Below are 20,862 nucleotides of genomic sequence, written 5' to 3'. Positions count from 1 at the left end.
CACGTGCATGACTAACCAAGCAAGTTTAAAAGGAGACTTTCCTGGAGGCCTCGGGAGGCAGCTCTAAGAGGGTCTTCTTCTGACAATGGGTTAAATGCCTGCAGGGCCTTTGCATTCTCGTGCCCACAAGCTTTGTCATGCTGATTGCATGGCGCAGTTGAAGCAAGAGAAACCCTAAATAAGAGAGACCTAACTGTGCCAAAATCTGGCACAGTTGGGCTTTAATCAAGGAGACCCAGTTAACCTCGCCCCTGGGAACGCCCAGTAAGATTCTAAATTGGAAGCAGTGGCGGTTCAAGAACCTAGTAGCAATCGGTGGCGTTGGCTCTACAAATGCCACAGTTATCATCAAAGCTCTATAATATTAAGAGGAAACATAAATCTTTCGTCTCAACCTTCTTTATGAGGAGTTGGTAATCAAGTAGCAACAGACGGCATCAAAACCTGATTAAGCACTCTAATAGAATGTCATTACAAATCACCATTGTCTCCTCAGCTGTGAGCTAATGACAAATGATTATAGAAATGAAGATATAATTATTAGAAAAACCTGGCTTGAGAGCCATGCTACACTAATCTCTTTTCTTTTTGCAGATAAACACTCTTTAGGAAAAGCCCGATCCCGGAAACAAGAGACTCAACACTTGGCATTACAAATATGTGGCCAAGGTCTAATGGAATTCTTATGACTGTACAAATGGGGAAGGCAAACATTTTGTTTGCACAAAGTAGTATCAATTGAATGCCTAAGCAATGCACATGAGAGCAAGCTCCGTATACGGTACTATATGCAAGAAAGCTCTCTGCAGCTGGTGGGAGCAGAAATATCAAGAGATTGAAGGCCTGCAATGCACATTGTGGACACCATCTAACTGTACATGGGTGATGGTACCTGCAGGACTCTTTGCAGCGGGCGGGAACAGAAGTATGAAGCTGGTGGTACTTATATGCTCATGCTGAGGGCATTTCTGTTTGAACAAACACCAGCTAACAATGCAAGTAGTATGGCGCTCATGTTTTCCTATGTTCCTTGCTTTTGCCCCAGTAAGAACAAGTATTGGAATCTGAAATCAAAGGGTATGACAGAAAAATGTTTGGAGTTCAGAAATTTGTTTTGCTGAATCCTCGAGCAATTCCTTATCAGACTAGACTCTTGGCAAGGTAAGAATTGCCGTATCCAGTCCACGATTTCACCTTCTCCGACTAAGTCACACCCAAATTCAAACAACAACTTTGGTATCAGCAGTTTTCCCCTGGCACTCACTCCCACTGATGCACGAGCATAATCTTGCAGTGAGGATTGCAACTCCTCATGTACATTCTCTGCCGTGTACACCCGAACCTGCAAACAAGTAGTGAAATTTTACCCCTTTCTTTGCTCATGTATTAGGCTAGCGTTCTTGCAACAGAAGAGCCTGCACAAAACATAATTACCGCAGGAGAAGAACTGGCTCCAAAACTTAGACTGAATGTCACCAATGGCTCCACATGATCGATCGCAAACATGCTGACCTCTTCTCTTAGCCTCAGTTTCTGATGTGCCAGCAGTAGTGCCTGCATTTACCCATTATTGTCAAGTGTAGCAGAGCCAAGGTGAAAGCGGCCATTGTAACCTACAAATGGTATTTCAATTGCCTTGAGATGGGTTTTTCTAGCAACTCACAATTTGAGGTCTATACCATTGAGCTTTTGTCTTCAGCAAAAGGTGCTCAATGACAACTGCATTGAATGAGTGCCCTCCAACTGTGTAGGCCGCCTGCACAATCGCAAATCTAGCCTGATGGTGTAATGCAAAGTCTTTTCACCTAGGCCTTTCTTGCCAAATTAAAAAGAACATTTATTCTAAAAACAAACCTTTTGCATCAGTGAAAAGAATTTGAAATCATTTTTGGGTACTCCATATGCAAGATACGCCTAAACAAGGTGTACAGAAAAGTTCGATTACACAGATGAATGTTAAACACAATGGTTCATCGAACATCATCCTCCAGCCCTCTCTCTCTCACACACACACACATCCTCCAGCCCTCTCTCTCTCTCACACACACATCTCAAGTTTTTCTAGAAAACACATATGCAACAAATGAAGGTAAAGGGTCATGAGCAACCAACATGCATCATCAAAGCATTGTAGACGTTGATCCAAAATGCCAACTTCTCCTTGTGTTTCATGCTGCTTGGATCAACTCGAGATAATTGCTCCACAAGAGACCTTTTAGTGAATGTTTCACCACAAATGACACGAGTTAGCTCAATGGATGATTTTTCTTCAAACTTGCAAGTGCCTAAGCTTGTAACCAAGAGCTGTTTATCTAACACATGCATATGAAGCTCCAATAACAAGGTCATATTTCATGGTTTCCTTGTAAGCTGCTTGTAAGCTCACCTGAACATCCGAAGGGCCTCAGCAGCATACTCCAGTTGCTCCTTCCCAACACACATCTCAGAAACTTCAATGGCTGTGCCATAACTGCCAATATCTACCCAAGGAAGTTTCTCTGGTGTTTTATAAGGATCAAAGGAACTTTTGGTTCCTAACTCATTCTTTTGGAAGTCAATTGCTGGACTTCGAGTAAATGACATTAAAGATGATTCAGAAAGAGAGGACACAGAGGAGGCTGTGATGTTTCCATAGGGTGAAGTTGGGGAAGAATTCCTTTTGGATGAAGGAAGACCGTCTGTACGATCTGCCAAGTGCTGATAAATACTGACCATACAGTTCACCATTTCTTGTGATAACTTGTTTGGCTGACGCCAAGACTTTTTCACGTCCATGACTGTCTCTTTACTTCCCATTTCTCCATATAATGTGGCACTTGAAAGAGCAGAGTGCTTTAATTTCAACTGCAAAAGCAAGCAGATTCTCTCTCTCTCTCTCTCTCTCTCTCTCAGAGTAAGTAATAGTAGGATATGACCAAAACACTTATTTTTTTGGTTCTTATCACCAGAAAAACCTTGAACTTGTAAAAAGTTTCTATTCTGCCAGAGTAAGCAAGCATGCACTGGGTAGATACCTTTTCAGGAGAAAAAAAGCTTGATTGCTGACAGAAATGTCTGCACCCCAAATTTGCATTTTGAACCAGGCAGTAAGATTGTGAGCCACTTTCATTATCTCCAGAGTAGAAGTTCTGAAATAAACCTTGCTTGGCAGGACTTGTAAAGAACCCCCCTGAGTTATGACTGCGGCTGCTTTTAGATGGAGAAGTAGGGTTACAAATTCTAGGAGATAAGGGATTTGCCAAAGCAGTTGGTGTAGGGCAACAAGGCTGTTGTATAGAGCAAGACTGGTTGCATCTTGACTCTCTTAGTTGAGCTTCTTGACCTGGGACTTGCATAGGAAGTTTCAATAGTGTACCTTCTGCTCTTTGTCGTTCCCTTCGCTCATAGCCTAGCTGCCAGGTTAAGGAAGCAATCCGCTCCTCAAGGTCTGAGATAGACTCTTCCAGCATGGCAACATCTGTAACAAGTTCTTGTGCCTGCAGGTATAAATATTGCATTTTGGTAATGAAAATTTGCAGACACTTAAACCAGTAAAAATAGAATTTGACAATCTAAGCTGACTAGGGAACATACTTGTACAGGAAGATTAGGAAATGTTGAGAAAACTCCAGCTTCTTGCCTGAATGCATTCTCTAATGCATAATGCAGGTCAACCTCTTGTTGAAGCTTATTCTGTAGCCTAAAGACCTGCATCCTCCAGAAAAAAGCAAGGGGATCAGTTTACATGTCATGAACTTCATTTCATAATGCATACACAAATTCTGTTTATTAATGTGCTGAGGCTAAGGGTGAAGATAACTAAAGAGATGCAGCATATGACCACTTTTATAGTTGTGACAACACATCAACACAATAGGAAACAAATGTATACATCTATACAAATCATTGTCAGCAATTAGTGCAGCACAACAGCCTAAGTAAAAACGAAGGGCATGGCACATACATCTTTCTCCAATTGATGGCGCTGTGCTTTCAAGAAATAAATTCCACTTTCATGACTTTCATTCTCTCCAACCAAAGCATCCTGATCAACAATATAGGTTGCACTTTTAGAAAGAATCAAAACTCTCTTAGGATGTTACTATTTTCATTCTTTCTTTCAGATTTGTTATGATGAGACATCATCATCACCAGTTGTACCTTGTTTTGGTCTCATGGGCCATTTCGGCCTTTAGGAGACGTTAATATATCTTTCTTTCTCTCTCTCTCTCTCTCTCTCTCTCTCTCTCTCTCTCCATATCTGCATACATATATATATATACATATATATACATATATATACATATATATATATATATATATATACATATATATATATATACATATATATATATATATACATATATATATATATATATATAATTTAGATAAGTGTGTGTATGTATATATACACAAAAAATGTGGGAAATTTATGGAAATTGTCAAATTAAAAGTAAAGTGTATCCGCCCTTCCAGAGACACCTTCCACGGCTGCTGCAGCTGTCGCGGCCAGTGCTGATGGGGTACCACGAGTCACGATACTCGCCACTGACCCTTGTTTTACAGATGAACATGTGATGCTGCCAAGACTAAATGGCTCTTTATTCAGACAGCGTATGGAGATTGCCGGTAGACCAGACCAATGCAGTGTCTGTCGACAACAGGGCCACATTGCCATAGATTCTCCCAGAGCCAGGGGATGCACTAGGAGACGGCACAAACACGCCCCCCAGACGACACAGCAGACGGTCCCGCTTCCCCCAAACTTCAGCTTTTTTGGGTTTATAAAGAAGTCGACAGACATGCACCCATTCTTGATTCACCCGATGATCACATGAGACCATGTTGTAGTGGGACAGCTGTGGATGTTAAATTGGCATAAGTCTGATGGATTTTTGGTCGGTGACCTTGAAAGGACTGATTGGGGCACAGATGTTGGCTTCACATGGATTGAGAGAGGACACATTGCCAGATACCTTGGATGCCAGGTAGGGACGACGGCCCAACAATTTTCCCCTATGCTCATGAGCCTAAAGAAAAAGGTCCTTCATTGGAGCTCAAAGAAGCTCAATCTGGCATCTAGAGCACCATCGATGCATTAAATAGTAGCGGAGGGTGATCCGCAACTTATGGTGGTCAGGACTTGATGCCACAACAAATACCATGGCCAGAGTTGCTTGGGAAACTATTATCCTTCCCAAGCATGAAGGGGGATTGAATATCTTTGATCGAGAGATCCAATGTAAATCTCTACTTTGCAAGTTGGTGGTTAGAACATTCCTTCCTGGTACTGACCCTTGGCAGGATTTCTTCAAGTGTCCTCGTACTGACCCCTCGCCTTGAGAGCGGTGGTGATCGTAGGCCCCCAAGCTGAGTAGATGAGGTTGTCAGGCAGCCCATTATGTGGAACAACTTTATCAAAGATGACCTTGGCAGACACCTGGGTGCAGCTAGATTGGGAGAGATGCACAGCAACAATACCTAACTGCCTGGAAGAATTTTAAGAGTCTTGCAGATGATCAGAGAGAGGCAGCTACCCAGCATCTTAGAGGGAGTCACCGATGGATTGCACAGATTGATGCAGAAATACCTAACCATTGGATCACTGATACAATTTTACACGAGTATCATCACTTGTGGTTGGGAGTTTTTCTGGAACAGGTGTTCTCCTTGAGGTGTTGGGATTCCCTAAGCCAGAGGAGGAAGAGGCTATTGTCTTCTATCCATTCAATATGAATTGAGGATGGAGATGTTAAGAATCATGGGTCAAGCTGTCCTAATGACAAGACATCTACATAATTAGAAACACTAATCCTACACTAATGACTACACTAATCGAAGGTGGATAGAAATGAAGAATACTCACTATGAGTGTATGCTAATTAAGATGCACTCAAGTACAATTAGACACCAAGATGAATTATCTTGGATACATAAAGAGACTTGAGATAAGTGCAAGTGATATGTTCATTGTTTGAAAATGGTCCCCTTTTATATGAGAAGGTACACCTTTTGGTTTGATAATGTTGGATAATTTCCTTTGCTCATGTGGCTTCATGCTAGACTTTGCTCTTGCTTGGCTACTCATTCTCACTCCCTACCTCTTCCTTGTACTCAATGGTATCACATTTCTCAGCATCCCCCCTTGGTGCCATATTTCTAGGCTACTGCAAGGTGGTCAGATGCGAGGTTACAATAGTTCCATCACCCCCTCTAATTTCTAACTTGGCTAGGTAACTTAAAAGCTCTTTTGGCTTGGTTACTCTCTAGCTCAGAGGTTATTTTAGAGATGGTCGGGTTAATTTTGACTCCCCCAGGGTGCTACTTTGGCTACTCTCTGGTGGTCGAGTGTTCTCAAAACATATCAATTTGTCTACTCATTTGGTGCCTTTTTACAACATATGCTTTAGGTTAGGGAAGTGGTTTGTTGATTGCTTATGCTTGTTGTTTATGGTTTACTGATGACGATGTCGACGTTGTGGTAGCCTCTTTGGTTAGTGTGATCTTGACTCCACTTCTTTGTTCTTTTTGTTGATGACGTCCTAGCTTTGTGTTGATGGAGTGTCTACCATTTAGCCTTGTCTCATTCATTGTGTCTTTGGTGTAGACCTCATGCTCTTTGCCACTAACACACATTTGACATATTTTTGTGTGCTCATTTGGCCGCATTTACATCCTATTTTTGACTCATAGTCGGGGCAGGACACCCACACACTTGGAGAGATGCACTCTTCCTTGGACTCACACATCACACATAAAAGAAAACTCATGGATGCTTGATTGTATTGGCGGCTTACAAAAGATGTGTGAAAGCTTTTGCCAAGATTGATGATGTTTGTGTATTTGCAAAAGCATTTGTTGATGATGGCCAAGTCATGCATCCATGTGAACATTATTGTATCCTCTTCTGCAAGTCATCCAGCCCACAGCCCTAGTCGGCCAGTGTTTCCAGCCGTGTAACCCCTAAATAAGTGTGCTCCAGCCCTTATGCTCAGCATAAGACAACTTTGCAGGAATACCCGCATTGTGTGCAAGCCCCGGGCAGCCCACAGGCACGCATGATAGACAATGCCATGGCAATCCGACACCGTGTGCGGCACCCAACACCCACCCGCACCTGACCCCCTTCTCCAACTTCTTCTTTTACCCCCGAGCACACTTTTTCTATTGAGCATCAGAAACTTGAGTAGGCTCACAAGATGGCCATGCGCTAGATGGAGCTGCAGCTCAAGGCCCAACGACTTGACCACAAAATGTAATCGAGAATTTGCAACAAAAGAAAGCAGCCAGAGACGATGCACGAAAGGGCATGATCGATTCCTTTCCGTGTCTGCTGCTGCCGACTCCTTTTTAACCAAGCACACTTTTGCTATTGAGCACCATAAATTTTAGCAGACTCACAAAATGGAAATGCACCAGATGGAGCTGCAGTTCAAGGCCCAACGACATGACTAGGAGCAACAACAAAAGGTAATCAAGGATTTGCACATGAGAGAAAGCAGCCAAAGACGGTGCACGACCACAAGAGGCACATGATCAGTTCCTATCCGCCCTTGGCCACAAGCACTACGACAACGGTTTACATAGAGGTCACCAACTTCCAAGAGGACAAACGAAAGCATTAGGTGCTGCCCGGCAGTATAGCAAAAAGGCGTCCAGGACAACCCCTCTCTAATTATCCACTTGATCCAGGGAGGAGAGGTGGAGGGGCACAACTTCTTCTACTATTATGGTGCACCTGACGAGGGGGCCCAGCCCTCATGAGTACCTATATGGCATGACATGCTTCTCATGATGTACACTTATAGCATGCTGCATAGCTTTTTGATTTTCATTTCAGTTTCAGTTCTAGTTTCACACATTTCAGTTTCATTATGCTTTCCGATGAGGCTCCCGAGCGCATCGACTTATGTATTCATGTATGTTCGACATGTGTCTCATGGACCCGTTATGGTCCTTCGAAGACAACAATAAAATTTCATTTCATTTCATTTTCATTTCTGAGGTGCTCTGCACGAGTCCAAGGTCAGTGTTTTGATGCTGATTTATAGCCCATAGTCAGTCCATACACATTCAGCAATACAAGAAAATACACCTTCACGGTGGGGGCCCTAAAGAGGGTTAGTTGGGACCCAAAACAATGTATTCTTTACTCTCTCTCTCTAACTTTTTCATGCACAAATCGTCAAGTTTATGAATGTTGCTGAATTATGCGGTAATCAAGTTAACCATTCTATCTCCAAGATTCCACATGCAACATTGGTATCAGAGATTTAACACTTGGTCGACAATTAAACCAGATTTTTTTCTTCTATTGTGGATGGTTTACCAGTGCTCCAGGGCATCCTGTAAGAGCAACATGAATGGTTTACTTATGGCCAAAAAGAACCTTGATTGCTCCCACCATGGCGACTTCCGATGACGAGAGAGAGCAAGAGGTACAAGAAACATCGACTCACATGACCATCCGGAGCATTGTGCCCATTCCCGCATTGGTCCCAGTAGCATGTTGCCCGAACAGGTTTTCCAGATGATGCAAGCCATGATAGACAACACCATGGAAATCCGAGACACTGTGGTGGCTGTCCAACAGCCACCCGCACTGCTACCCCCTTCTCTGACGACAACTTTAACCCCCGAGCACAGTTTCGATCTTGAACAGGAGAAACGTGAACATGCTCACAAGATGACCATGTGCCAAATGGAGATGCAATTCGAGGCCAACAACATGACCAGAAGTGGCAACAAAAGGTAATTGAGGATTTGCGATGAGAGCAAGCAGCCAAAGATGATGCACAACAGCAAGAGGAGTATGATTGATTCCTCTCCGCCCTCGACCACAAGACCACACCACGGCTTACGTAGAGGTCTCTAGGAGGGCAAACACAAACATCAAGTGCTGCCCGGCAGTACCACAGAAACGCAGCCATTCTCTTAGGTGCTGTGCACGAGTCCAAGGTCAGTTTTTCGGTGCTGATTTGCAGCCCACAGTCAGTCTATACATATTCAGCAATACAAGCAAATACACTCACAAAGGGATAGCTGGGACCCAGTATGGTGTACTCTCTACTGTCTCTCACTCTCTTTCACTTTTTCATGTGCAAATCCTCAAGTTTATGAATGCTGAATTATGCTCTAATGAAGTTTAAGATTCTATCTCCAAGCTTCTACATGCAATATTGGTATCAGAGCTTTGACACTTGGTCAACAATTCAACCAGATTTTTTTTTTCTCCTAGTGTGGATGGTTTACTAGTGCTCTAGGCATCCTATAAGAGCGGCGCACACCTACAGTGGATGTTTTACTTGTGGCCAGCAAGAACCTTGACCGCTCCCACTATGGTGACTTCTGATCATACAAGAAGAAATTGTGACATTGACTGAACCGAACATAGGGAGCATTGTGCCCATTCCGCATAGTCACAGGGAACAGAAGGGACGGATGCTTGGAGTGGAAGGATGCCGAGTCGGGACGGATCAGGAACGGGGACGGTAGGGGACGGCAGGGGACGGTCGGATGTCCCCCTGGAGGCATCCCTCACAAGGGACGGAGACGGGGATGGCTGCAGGAGCAGGGACGGCTGTGGGGGACGGCAGGGAGCTATTGCGCGCTGTCCCAACTGTTTTTTGCCTATTTTTTTGGCCGTTTCTAACCGTTTATGGCTGTTTGGGTGGCCGTTTGGGGATGCTGAAACCGGCCTCAGGTAGAAACCAAAGTGCGGTAGACTAGCAGTCACCCTTCCACTTGTAGTCCAGATATAAAAGCAAATTTGATTGGAGCTAGAGTGCCCCAAATCTGAAATAAAACCGACACCTGGTGGCCCCAAAGCTTGGCGCCCCTTTCGGTATTTCTTTATTCAAATTCAAAATGATGTAAAGCTGAGTACAACAAAACCAGCCAGGAGAATACACCTGTATGTCCAATCTGGCAGCCCACAATACCTCTTAGCACAGAGGAGTCACACACAAATCTGTGTCCCACAAAAGCAACACTCTGTGTTTCCCTTTGATCAGCCAAGACCATTCAACAGGGCAGCCTTGAGCACACATCTGGCATATCCCATGTACATGGTTTCACAATTCAGCATAATCATACATCCACTGTCCAATCTCTGTCTCCACCCTTTCAATCTGCCATACCCCTCCTCTCACAAGGGGCCAGATAGCACGACTCTGCTGCAGACATAAGCCAATGAAAAGAAAGATAGATGGACGAGTTCAGAGCTTACCAAAATCAGCTCGTGGATCTGCATCGGAGGAAGTGACTGTACCAATCTGTACTTGCAATCGCTTGTTTCAACAACTCTGCTTCACACGTGTGCACTTGACTGTACAAATCTGCATGCGCAACATGTGTGTGTACCTGTCTGTACCTTCCTCCCTGCAGCCGCCTCAGTGCTGTACCTGCAGCTCTCTGATGATGCGCCGAGACTGTATCAAGAAAGGCGCCGCCTGCAGCTGTACAATACTATACGGCTCTGTCTGTACCAGCTGGACAGAACTGCAGCAGTGCACCCTAAACGTGTGTGTACCTGCTGGACAGTTTTGCGCCTGCAACTGTCTGGACAGTACTGCAGTAGTACAAGCTGCACGTGTGTGTGTACCTGCTAGACAAGTCTGCGCCTGCAACAGTACGTACAGGTCTGTACCTGCTCCACAACACCAAAATAACCTGGATGCATAGTCTACTGAGGAATAGATGGCTGTCCAAAGAAGGAACTCTGAGAGTTAGCACCATAAGCATGCTGCATGTTCGGAAACTGTCCAAAAGATGGATCCTGTGGGAAGGCACCACTATGACCCTGAGGAAGGTTCTTAGAACGCACCTTCTTCTTCTTCTTTTCAAGCTTTGTACGGGATCTCATAAATTCAGTAAACTTCTCACTTTGTGTGAGCTGCATAAACACATCCATAACACCAGCCAAACGATTTTTAAACTGAGCATCATCTTCCTCCTTATTAGGCACATCTTCTGGCTGTGTTACATCCTCATATTGCTCATCATCTGCCGCCTGTTCTCCTGCAAGAATGTCCTCAGATTCATTTCTGTCAGGAGAGGTCTCTCGCTCTTCCTCTTCATGATAAAAGTACTCGTCTTCTGTATCAGACATGTTGCTGAATTTTTCAGCGATGACTTTCCTCGAGCCAACGACGAGCTCACCCCCTTAAGAAAGTTGATGATAGGTCCCGGCAACGGAACCTTGAGACCGGCCTTTGGTAGAAACCAAAGTGCGGTAGACTAGCAGTCACCCTTCCACTTGTAGTCCAGATATAAAAACAAATTTGATTGGAGCTAGAGTGCCCCAAATCTGAAATAAAACCGACACCTGTTGGCCCCAAAGCTTGGCGTCCCTTTCGGTATTTCTTTATTCAAATTCAAAATGATGTAAAGCTGAGTACAACAAAACCAGCCAAGAGAATACACCTGTATGTCCAATCTGGCAGCCCACAATACCTCTTAGCACAGAGGAGTCACACACAGATCTGTGTCCCACAAAAGCAACACTCTGTGTTTCCCTCTGATCAACCAAGACCATTCAACAGGGCAGCCTTGAGCACACATCTGGCATATCCCATGTACATGGTTTCACAATTCAGCATAATCATACATCCGCTCGTGGATCTGCACACCGGAGGAAGTGATTGTACCAATCTGTACTTGCAGTCGCTTGTTTCAACAACTCTGCTTCACACGTGTGCACTTGACTGTATGAATCTGCATGCGCAACACGTGTGTGTACCTATCTGTACCTTCCTCCCTGCAGCCGCCTCAGTGCTGTACCTGCAGCTCTCTGCTTCACACGTGTGCACTTGACTGTATGAATCTGCATGCGCAACACGTGTGTGTACCTGTCTGTACCTTCCTCCCTGCAGCCGCCTCAGTGCTGTACTTGCAGCTCTCTGATGATGCGCCGAATGTACCAAGTGAGGCGCTGCCTGCAGCTGTACAATACTGTACGGCTCTGTCTGTACCAGTTGGACAGAACTGTAGCAGTGCACCATGCACGTGTGTGTACCTGCTGGACAGTTCTGCGCCTGCAAAACTGTCTGGACAGTACTGCAGTAGTACAAGCTGCACGTGTGTGTGTACCTGCTGGACTGGTCTGCGCCTGCAACACTACGTACAGGTCTGTATATGTCACCAATTGGCTGACCATTTGGTCCATTCCTTGTTTTTGCGTCTCGTTCACTTGAGGCCAGGCCGGTGTCTCGTGTGAAGAGGCCAGTATTTTTGCTGACATGGACGGGAGCCAGACTGGTGCCACCCGTGTGTTAGCAGGATGGTGTCGTATGGACGGGAGCCAGACCAGTGCCACCGTGTATGACCTGGACTGTGTTCGATCCATGGGACTGTCACGCCATGGAAGAGCCAGTATTCGTGCCGTGTTTTGCCTATGGGACTGTCACACCATAGGGAGACTCGTGCCTAGAACTGTGTCTTACCTATGGGACTGTCACTCCATAGGAAGACCAGGCTTTTATGTTTTTATGTCGTGCCAGTTTTGTGCCGACAGATATTTTGTACATGTTCCATGAACGGGAGATATGTCCATGTTACTTTTGCACATGCACACATATTTTGCATGCTTGAAACTGTTTTCGCATGACATGTATTCGTGTGTTTGCCTGCTTGACGTGTTACTTACTGAGCGGGGACGCCTGATTTTTCAGATTTGAGTAAAGTGTTTTATATTTAAATCTGATAAAAGATTCATCCCGCACGGCCAACACCCGTTCGGTGCCGGGTTGTCCAAGCTTTGTTGGAGAACCTCGGTCCAAAGGTGCTGAGATCGGGAGAGCCAGGCGTTAGTACGAGAGCGCCTGTTTGTGCGTGGTCTCGGAACACCAGTGAGGCGCTCTCCGCGGAGTCCAGTGAAAGCAGAGGACCGTAGAGATTGGGCCACACTAGTGGTCGTTCTGCTTCGAGTTTTCTTCATCGAAATCCGAGCCTATTTGTTTGGTACTGTTTTCATATGTACATGGACATTATCTGGTTCTCAGAACCCATGGAGCATTGTATTCATTAAATACTCCCAATAAATATATCATATATTGAGGGGGGGGTCGGCCCGTTCCGGCCCCAGTGCTGGTGTCCATCTTTCCATTTCTGTTCAATTAAATTCAAGTTGTTTTAAAGTTGTCCATTTTAAATTTGTGGTTTTAAAGTTGTGCTATTAAGCGTGTGGGTGTCCAACGGAGTCCTTCCCACTTGACGGGATCGGTTTCATTGGTATCAGAGCACGGTTGTTTCCCTCTTCCTAGTGGGGAAACGAACCTGTGTACTGGACATCCCGCTTTTAGCAAACTTTGAACACAATGGACAGCCAAGGCAACCCTTTGGAAGTACCAAATTCGAGGGGTCCATCTAGTGCCTCTCGTGGGTCTGATGCCCTGCATGGTAGACACAAGCCCCTTGAAAGGGTTATGGATAGTGAATCCAAGGGTCAACTGTCTCCAGGAAAGACAGTTATGCTTGAACAAGACCCTGATGCTATGAAAGCTGAAATGGAACATATGAGAAAACTTTTGCAGGCTCAAGAGCAAGAATTGAAGTTTTTACATGAAGATCCACATTTGCAAAGTGCTATTGAAGCCAGGAAGGCTGATGCTATGGTTGATGTAACCTTTGAATCAATGGCTCGTGAAGTGGGCAAGAAACCAAGGGAGTTGGCACTTGCCTATCTCCTTCGCAAAGGTGATATCAAAGAGGGGGATGACGGAGAGCTGATTTTCAGAAATCCACCTCGTTTGAAGCATGGAGATCCCGCATCCCAGAGGCTGAAATCTTTTATGCAAAAGGAAGAGGTGACTGTCACCTCTCGACATGCATCCTCTCCCCAAGGCACTAAGCCTGACAGATTTATGTATGCCAGTGCTCATGGAGAGACTATGCCATATGCAGGTAAGTCACATGCATCTGAGCTTCGAGTTCGTGGAGCACATGCCACCGTGCCCCATGAAGCTTCTATGACGGCCCATGGAGCCCATGCAGACAGGGCTACCCCGTTGGATAAGGGGAAAAGAAAAAGAGAGGACCATGAGCCTCATGCCAGGAAGCTCAAGGAGTTCAAAGCAGGTGATAAATCTGTCAAATTCGATGTCTTTCATGGTGAACATGATGCTTCTAAGGTGCTAGCGTTTGTGGCACAGTTCGACATTGCTTTTAGCGATGAGGATTTCACAGAAAAGTCAAAGGTGCGCCATGCTAGCATGTTTCTAAAAGGGACTGCTGCCCATTGGTGGATCACCGAAAAGATCACCAAGGATCCCATCTCTACTTGGAAGGAATTCAAAGACAGATTTTATGCTCAGTTCTTGCCACCCAATGCAGAGCAAACTCTCACTCAAAAGTGGGACAGGCTGGAACAAAAAGATAATGAGAGTGTGCAACAGTATGTTAACAAATTTTGGAAAGTGTTGCTGGAAGTGACTCCCTTCATGCTAATATCAGAGGATGAAAGAAAGAGGAAGTTTCGTTCTGGATTGCAACCTGCATATAGATCGGGTATTGAATTGCACCCAAAACATACGTTGCAGCAACTCACAGCTTCTGCCCTTGCTACAGAGCAATTGGTGCTTAAGATCAAGCAGGATCAAGGAGGTTCCAAGCCGAAGGACAAGGCTGCCCCAAATCAGCAAAAGGGCGGACAGCCATCTAAAAAGAACTTCCGGGAGCCTTACAAGGGTGGTAAAGCTGAAAATTACACATCCAAAGAACAGGGCCCAAGAAAGAACAAATTTGGATTAACCCCGGAGCAAAGAGAGCAATATGCTAAGGATGGAAAATGCTTTTCTTGTGGTAGCAAAGACCACATGTTTCGGCAATGCCCAGATCGCAAACCAAAGCACGAGGACAAGCACACCAAAGCAAATGTTCTTGCAGTTCCTGATGTGCAAGGTAATACAGGTCATGATGCAAAAGAGCGTATGGTTTGCAAGGCTTGGGGGCAAATCAAGGATCAGCCCGCATTATTCATGTTTGATGATTGTGCAACTGACAATTTCATCTCTATGCAAATGGCAGCTGCATTGGGTATTGAGGTTGAAAACATGGGACCTCAGATTGAAGCCGAAGCTGCATTTATTGGTAAAGAGGTGCAGGTTACCCCTTTGATTGGGAAGTTGCGTATCCATATACAGGGCTATCTTGATAATGAGCATTTCTTAGTTGCTCCTTTGAATGGATGTGATGTATTGTTGGGCAAGCCGTGGCATCATAGGCTTGAGCCCCGCAAAGACTACAAGTCCAATATGATTTCTTTTATGCATAAAGGCCGCATGCACTTTATTGATGCTGGCAAAGAAGGGGATTCTATCCCAGTTGTATCACACATCCAAATTAATAAAGCAATGAAAAAGAGTCTTTCAGCGTACTTGGTTTTTGTGCGTGATAATCTTGTGCCAAATCATCAAAATGTGGATGCTATGTCTAATGATAGGCTGAATTTTCTCAATGCATTCAAAGACTGTTTTGCTGACTCGTTGCCAGGTGAATTACCTCCCCAAAGGCCCGAAGATCACCGCATAGATCTTGTGCCAGGTAGTTCTCCACCTAACAAACCCGCATACCGAGTGAGTGCTACACAACAAGAAGAAATTATGAAGCAGGTAAACGAGCTTTTAGAGAAAGGTTTGGTTCAGCCCAGTTCCTCACCTTACTGCTCTCCTGTGCTTCTTGTTCAAAAGAAGGACGGATCATTCCGTATGTGTGTAGACTATAGAGCTTTAAACAAGCTTACCATCAAGAACACATTCCCAATTCCACGTATTGATGATATCTTGGATAAACTTGATGGCTCAGCTTGCTTTAGCAGACTTGATTTGAAGAGTGGTTATCACCAAATACGCGTGGTGCCACAAGATGTCCATAAGACTGCTTTCAGGACAGCCTTCGGATTATATGAATTCTTGGTAATGCCTTTTGGTCTCACAAATGCTCCTGCTACTTTTAATCGTATGATGGATAGGATATTCCGACCCCATCGCAAGTTTACAGGAGTCTTCTTTGATGATATCTTGGTTTTCTCCAAGAATGAGCAGGAACACAGAACTCATTTGGTCACAGTGTTCGAAGAGTTGCGAAAGCATAAACTTTTCGTCAATGCCAAGAAAAGTGAGTTTTTCCTTTCAGAGATTCATTATCTGGGACATATTGTATCCAAGGATGGAGTTACCATGGATCCTGCAAAGATAGAGACTATTCGGAATTGGCCCGAATTGCAAAACGTACATCAAGTACGTAGTTTTCTGGGATTATGTTCGTACTACAGGCGTTTCGCCATGATTGCCACTCCTCTACATGATCTCACGAAGAAAAAAACTGCTTTTAAATGGACTTCAAAGGAACAGGATGCTTTCGTGCAGCTCAAGCATGCGATCATATGTGGTCCAGTATTGATTGTTCCTGACTTGCACAAGTCATTCGTGGTTGAATGTGATGCTTGTGGTGATTGCATAGGAGCTGTCCTAAATCAGGAAGGGCATGCAGTTGCATACGAGAGCCGTCGTTTGCATGATGCTGAGCTTCATATGGATATCTATGAGAAAGAGCTCTTGGCTGTAATTCACGCCTTAAAGATTTGGAAACACTACCTTCTTGGGGCTGAATTTGTAGTCAAGACAGATCATCAAAGCTTGAGATACTTTCTATCTCAAACCAAGCTTTCAGAGAAGCAGATGAGAATGGCAAATTTTCTTTCCATGTTTCATTTTCAGATTGTGCATACTCTAGGAAAGAAAAATGTGGTGGCCGATGCACTATCTAGGAGGCCTTATGTTGCTGCAGTCTCAGTGGCCTCTCATGGAGATCTATCTGCTATGAGAGATTTGTATCATTTGGATGCTGATTTTTGCCATATATGGACTGATTTGATGGCTGGCCATTCACATGCCTCTTATGTTATCAACGAGGGTTATCTCATGAAGAATAATTGTCTATGTGTGGTGAAGGATTTGCGTCCAAAGGTTATGGACGAATGTCACGCTCCACCTTATGCTGGTCATAGAGGTATTATGCCTACTACTCGCATGATTCAGAGGTATTTCTTTTGGCCAAGCATGCGTAAAGACATTGAGGCTTATGTGCGTGCATGTATTGCTTGCCAAAAGGTGAAATTTGACAGGCAAAAGCCTCCAGGTTTGCTTCAGCCATTGCCTATTCCCTCGCAACCTTGGGAAAGTATCACGATGGATTTTATTATGGATTTGCCTAGATCCCAGCACGGGAATGATGCTATTTGGACTATTGTGGACAGGTTTAGCAAGCAAGCTCATTTCTTGCCCGTCAAGAAAACTATCAAAGCTGATCATATGGTAAAGCTTTTTCTTGCTAATATTTTCAAGCATCATGGTATGCCTAAATCCATTGTTGGGGATAGAGATCCCAGGACTACAAGCCTATTTTGGAGGGCTTTGTTTGATAATATGGGTACTAAGCTTGAGTTTTCATCAGCTTATCATCCCCAAACGGATGGCCAAAGTGAAGCTGCAAATTCAGCCGTGTTGGATTTGTTGAAATGTTATGTAGCAGCTCAAAAGAGTGCATGGGAGAAGTATCTTCCACTTGTTGAGTTTGCCTACAACAATACGATCCATGCTTCCACAGGAAAGGCTCCGTTTGAGACTATTTATGGCAGAGTGGTCTTGCCACCCATCCTTCGAACAAAGGATGAGATTTTTGCAGCTGATGAATATGTTCGTGACTTGGATGTTGCCTTTGGTCAGGTGCGGACAGCCATTGCAAGATCTCAGGATAAGCATAAAAAGGCTGCTGACAAGCATAGAAGGGACATGGAAGTCAAAGAAGGTGATTGGGTATTGCTGAAATTTGAGAAGGCTAGGCTTCGGAAGAGGCCAGGACGAGAAGGATCATATCCTAAGCTTTCTCCTCGCTATTATGGACCCTTCAAGGTGATTCACAAGATCAATGAAGTGTCCTACAGGCTTGCTTTACCTAGTCATTGGAAGATTCACAATGCTTTTCATGTGAGTCTATTTCGGAAATATGTGGGGCCAGATCCTGATGAGCCTGTCACAGAAGATCTGCCAGAAATTGAAGAGCTTGAGGAGATCCTCCAGCCAGAACAGATTGTTTTTCACAAGGAGAGAAAGCTACCTGCAGGAAAGCTTTCCAGGAGATACCTTGTGAAGTTTAAGAATTATTTGCCTATTGATGCCAAATGGGTAAATGAAGATTACTTTGCAGATTATCCGCAATTGTTGCAGGCATATCTTGAGGCTTTTAAGTTGAGGTCAACTCTTTAGAAGCCCGGGGGGATGTCACCAATTGGCCGACCATTTGGTCCATTCCTTGTTTTTGCGTCTCGTTCACTTGAGGCCAGGCCGGTGTCTCGTGTGAAGAGGCCAGTATTTTTGCTGACATGGACGGGAGCCAGACTGGTGCCACCCGTGTGTTAGCAAGATGGTGTCGTATGGACGGGAGCCAGACCAGTGCCACCCGTGTATGACCTGGACTGTGTTCGATCCATGGGACTGTCACGCCATGGAAGAGCCAGTATTCGTGCCGTGTTTTGCCTATGGGACTATCACACCATAGGGAGACTCGTGCCTGGAACTGTGTCTTACCTATGGGACTGTCACTCCATAGGAAGACCAGGCTTTTATGTTTTTATGTCGTGCCAGTTTTGTGCCGACAGATAATTTGTACATGTTCCATGAACGGGAGATATGTCCATGTTACTTTTGCACATGCACACATATTTTGCATGCTTGAAACTGTTTTCGCATGACATGTATTCGTGTGTTTGCCTGCTTGACGTGTTACTTACTGAGCGGGGACGCCTGCCAGTGAGTCGTGAAGTTTGCCCTGTATTCTGACAAGTTTCAGTGCATGTGAACAGGTGGTAAGTATATGGTACATGTTGTTTTAATGTTTTAAATTCTAACCCTTTAATTTATAAGGTTAGGTGTTCACATTTATTTAAAAGTGGGCACCCCCTTTGGGCACCCACTTTGGGGCCAAGGTGGGGAGCCCCACTTTTAAGTAAGTGTGGGGGTGGGCATGGGCACCTACCCCCACTAATCCCCCACATGCAAGCGTGGGGAGCCAGCCCAACCAATTTGTTAAACTCCACTCAAATTTTTATAAAAAAAACCCACCACCTTCATCGTGGAGGAGAGGCGTTCATCTCTTCGCTCGTTACAGGCTGCGCCAATTGCTTTCCCTCAGCTCACGGTGGCGGCCACTTTTCTACAGGCAGCCCCTCTACCTTCAGCCGCCAGACAGCTGTGGCTGTGCGCCTCCAGACAGGCAGCCCAATAGGCTGCGCTGCCTGCCACAGCAGGTGGCTGTGCGCCAGTTTTTCTAGTCAGCACAGTTCTGCCCTCAGGCGACTGTGTGTTTGCACCATCAGGCCATCTTCTCCTCGGGCTGGAGCTAGGCGTCTGTGTACAGCAGCCAGGCGCCTACTATTCATCAGGTGGCTACACCACAATCTGACGTCTGTGCTTGCTACAGGCGGCTGACTGCCTTCTCCATACAAGCTGTGTTCACTGTTGCCTCTTCACACAGCCAACTGGGTGCTTCATCTCCAGCAGGTCATACTCTGTAGCCAGGCAGTTTCTCTTCAGAGTGGTGGTTATTACTCTATTTTCCTCCTCCACAAGAAGGTGGACACAGCAAGTGGTTAATCTCCTTGGCTGCCGTGTCTCGGTGATTCTCTCAAGTAGCTGCACACAAATACCACGGGTATTGGATTTTCTATCAACCAACTACAAGTAAGTGATTTTTCAGATTTGAGTAAAGTGTTTTATATTTAAATCTGATAAAAGATTCATCCCGCACGGCCAACACCCGTTCGGTGCCGGGTTGTCCAAGCTTTGTTGGAGAACCTCGGTCCAAAGGTGCTGAGATCGGGAGAGCCAGGCGTTAGTACGAGAGCGCCTGTTTGTGCGTGGTCTCGGAACACCAGTGAGGCGCTCTCCGCGGAGTCCAGTGAAAGCAGAGGACCGTAGAGATTGGGCCACACTAGTGGTCGTTCTGCTTCGAGTTTTCTTCATCGAAATCCGAGCCTATTTGTTTGGTACTGTTTTCATATGTACATGGACATTATCTGGTTCTCAGAACCCATGGAGCATTGTATTCATTAAATACTCCCAATAAATATATCATATATTGAGGGGGGGGTCGGCCCGTTCCGGCCCCAGTGCTGGTGTCCATCTTTCCATTTCTGTTCAATTAAATTCAAGTTGTTTTAAAGTTGTCCATTTTAAATTTGTGGTTTTAAAGTTGTGCTATTAAGCGTGTGGGTGTCCAACGGAGTCCTTCCCACTTGACGGGATCGGTTTCACCTACTCCACAACGGCCGCCTAAGCCTGCACGTGTGTACCTGTTGGACTGGTCTGTGCCTGCAACAACAGTGCACCCTGCACGTGTGTGTACCTCTGCTGGACTGGTCTGCGCCTGCAACAGTACGTACAGGTCTGTACCTGCTCCACAACCGCCGCCTAAGCCTGCAGCAGTACCTGCTGTCGTACAGCTCTGCACGGGCAGTTTCCACAGTGCTGTACGGCCTGTTTTCACACACAGAAATCAGCAGTTCTTCTCACACACAGCACCAAAAACGTATGCAGTCGACCAGCTTCTCTCCCACGCATGAGAACTTGCACCTTTTCCAAAAAGCTAGAGAGAGAGAGAGATGAGAGAGGCGTATAACTCCAAAAGTGGAGTGGCCTCTCTCCAAAATTGTCCTAGGGCCCCAACTTTAATAAACATTAAAGTTCCCTAGGGGCCACTTAGGCCTAGGGGCAACCCATTAATAAAACATTAAAACATTAATGTTCTTGTTCCCCCCTTCACACCTGGAGATGTCCACACATCATTATCTCTATCCGGGCACCCCAAATGTGAATCATTTAATATTTT

At 45.1% G+C, this 20,862-nt stretch overlaps 1 protein-coding gene across 5 annotated transcripts in view; it reads right to left on the bottom strand.

Annotated features, from left to right (window-relative positions):
• Positions 1-520: 520 nt before the first annotated feature.
• The window catches only part of LOC147625697 (uncharacterized), a 30,913-nt gene continuing 10,571 nt past the window's right edge, over positions 521-20,862 (bottom strand). For 4 of the 5 annotated variants that reach the window (XM_086817211.1, XM_086817213.1, XM_086817214.1 and 1 more), the window contains 9 exons: positions 3,944-4,024; positions 3,574-3,687; positions 3,015-3,476; positions 2,387-2,844; positions 2,113-2,212; positions 1,855-1,914; positions 1,664-1,756; positions 1,435-1,554; positions 521-1,342 (listed from right to left, as the gene is read on the bottom strand). In XM_086817211.1, coding sequence (XP_086673337.1) covers positions 1,022-1,342; positions 1,435-1,554; positions 1,664-1,756; positions 1,855-1,914; positions 2,113-2,212; positions 2,387-2,844; positions 3,015-3,476; positions 3,574-3,687; positions 3,944-4,024 — 1,809 coding nt within the window. In that variant the 3' untranslated portion in view covers positions 521-1,021. The remainder of the gene's footprint in view (positions 1,343-1,434; positions 1,555-1,663; positions 1,757-1,854; positions 1,915-2,112; positions 2,213-2,386; positions 2,845-3,014; positions 3,477-3,573; positions 3,688-3,943; positions 4,025-20,862) is intronic. The other variant, XM_086817212.1, reaches the window with a different exon arrangement.

Source organism: Cibotium barometz, chromosome 23, assembly GCF_041138505.1.
Source record: "Cibotium barometz isolate CiBa-2024 chromosome 23, ASM4113850v1, whole genome shotgun sequence".
In the NCBI taxonomy this organism is placed as follows: Eukaryota; Viridiplantae; Streptophyta; class Polypodiopsida; order Cyatheales; family Cibotiaceae; genus Cibotium; species Cibotium barometz.
The sequence above is the reverse complement of the archived record's forward strand: the minus strand, read 5'-3'. Positions and strand labels throughout refer to the sequence as shown.